The sequence below is a fragment of the Athene cunicularia genome, assembly GCF_003259725.1.
Source record: "Athene cunicularia isolate RWA chromosome 20 unlocalized genomic scaffold, athCun1 chr20_part2, whole genome shotgun sequence".
Classification (NCBI taxonomy): domain Eukaryota; kingdom Metazoa; phylum Chordata; class Aves; order Strigiformes; family Strigidae; genus Athene; species Athene cunicularia.
In genome coordinates this window covers 33,122-35,423 of record NW_020799126.1, presented here as the reverse complement: position 1 = coordinate 35,423, position 2,302 = coordinate 33,122, and the positions used below count along the sequence as shown (strand labels likewise).

The 2,302-nt window shown below is 63.7% G+C and overlaps 1 protein-coding gene across 1 annotated transcript in view; it reads left to right on the top strand.

Moving 5' to 3' along the window:
- NSFL1C (NSFL1 cofactor) overlaps window positions 1-2,302 on the top strand; it is a 14,358-nt gene that overhangs the window by 1,274 nt on the left and 10,782 nt on the right. Inside the window, exon 3 of the mRNA XM_026862394.1 lies at window positions 723-726. Within this exon, the coding sequence (XP_026718195.1) occupies window positions 723-726 (4 nt within the window). The remainder of the gene's footprint in view (window positions 1-722; window positions 727-2,302) is intronic.

The following is a 2,302-nucleotide window of genomic DNA, read 5'->3' as shown; positions in this document are numbered from 1 at the left end:
TCCCGGCGCCGCTGCTGCCACGGGAATGAATTTGAGGAGCTTTGCCAGCTCGGAGCGCGGCCGAGCTTGGGTGGGGCCGTGCCATGCAAAGAGATCCACTTCTTTATTGTGCCCTGCGGAACCGTCCCTGCGTCCTCCCCCGAAAAGGGCTCTTGGGCCTTGCAGGCGGCGGTGCCACACGTCACTGGGCAGCGACCCTGATGCTGGCGTACTCGGAGCAGGCTGCGCCGGGGCTCCTGCCGCGCCGCGGGGCCGGGGGCAGGGGCTGCAGATCCGCGTAGTGGATGCTGTTGTCCTCTTTGCTGCTTTGCTGCAGAAGGGCACGCGAACGGTTAACGCCGTCACTAGATAACTCTTGCAAAAATAACCCTCCCGGGAGGTTTAAGCTGGGCCACGGCCGCAGAGGCAGCCCCGTGCCGTGGCGCGGAGCGTGGCAGGACCGGTGCTGACCCAACGCCCTCCCTGGCCCTGGAGATTTGAACTTCGGGGCTTCGGCTTGGGACGCTCTTCCCCAGAGTCACGGCTCACTCTTACCTGGCTGGGCAGATGCGAGGTCTCTGCGTCCCGGATTTCACTGCTGGGGGAAAGGATGGCTGTCAGCGCTAAAGGACGCTGGGCCCCCTCTCCACCCAGCACAACGCTCCTCAGTTCCTCTCCTGAATTTTAGCCGGGCTCTGTGGCACGTGGCCGCACGTGATGCCCGTGCTGAAGGCAGAGGAGAGGGACAAGATGCTGTCTATGTGCCTGGGCCGGGCTCAGACGCTGCGGTGGGGGCTCCAGGGAGCTCCCCACCACGCGCCGCCGTGAAACGCAGAGGGAAGCAACACAGTGCAGTGATGGGCCTGCGAGTAAAGGACCTTTTCTGGGGAAAATTATTGCTCTGGAGGGAGAGGAAACCAGGATAAGGTAGGGGGATAAAGTGGTTTGCAGAAGAGGTGGTGGGTACAAACCTGGGGGTGCTGGGGGTCCCTCCACAGCACCACGGAGGGATGGGCAAGAAGCTGCCTGGTGCTGCCGGCCCAGCCAGGCACTGGCTGTCTGCCTCGCCTCTGTGCTTCCTCCTGTACATGCAAAAGGCGATGAAGAGGCCGAGGAGGAGGAGGAAGAAGAGCATTACAGCTGCAGCCACCATGCTGGGAACCAGGGCAGTGTCTGTGGAGATAAAAAGCAGAACGGGGAGAGGGTGGTGGGTGCGTGGCAGCGCCAGGCACCGCTGTGGGCAGGGGCAGGGGGGGCGTGGGATGGGGTCCCGGGGAGCAGCGTCCCGCTGGGCTGGCACTCACCGTGCAGGGACACCTCCGTGCCCTTTCCATGCCGAAACACCTCCTCACCAGCCAGCGACTTGCTGAACTTGACACAGTAATAGGTGCCGGCATCCTCGGGGCGAACATCGCTGATGCGGATGCTGAAATCTGAGTTGGACTCAGTCACGACCCTTGTCACGCGGGGGAAGGAGCCCGTCTGCTCATAAACAGTCTCGTTGCTGCTGCCCCAGCCCTTCAGCCACTTCACGGGGCCGAGGGGCCTGTCCCCAGACGTGGTGCAGGTCAGGGTGAGCGTGTCCCCCGCTGTCACCAACACCTTGTTCTGGGGCTGGTGCAGCTCGAAGCTCTGACCCGTCTGGGCACCCACACCTGGGCACAGTGACAGGAGGGTTTGGGGTGAGCGAGGGAGCAAGGCGAGGGCTCACCCCGGGCAGGACGGGCAGAGCAGCCCCCCCCTCGCTCCGAGCTTGCAGCAGCTCGGCCGAGAAATATCCCTGGACATGTCAGAGACCAACCGCAGGCGCCGGGAGCGGGGGCAGCCAGGTTCAAAATTAATAAGGAGCGAATTTGCATGCCCTGTCGTTAACGGGAGGTGCCGCGGGTGCTCGGGGTCCTGCAGAGGGAGCCAAGGGGAATTCCTGGGAGGAAAAACTCCCGAGTGCTGTTAAACATTAACGCCGCACTCGGGGCAGCACGGTCAAGGCCACCGGGGCGCTGCGAGGGGTTCACAGCCCGGGCCGTGCGCTGCCAGCCAGGAGCGGCTCCGGGCAGGGATGGGCAGCCCCGGAGCCGAGCACAGGCCCCCCAAATCCTCCTGTCCCCAAATCCTGTCCCCAAGCCCCTCCTGCCCCTGAATCCTTCCTGTCCCAAACCCCTGCTGTCCACAAGTCCTGTCCCCAAACCCCTCCTGTGCCCAAATCCTGTCCCCAAACTCCTCCTGTCCCCAAGTCCTGTCCCCAAACCCCTCCTGTGCCCAAATCCTGTCCCCAAACTCCTCTTGTCCCCAAATCCTGTCCCCAAACTCCTCCTGTCCCCAA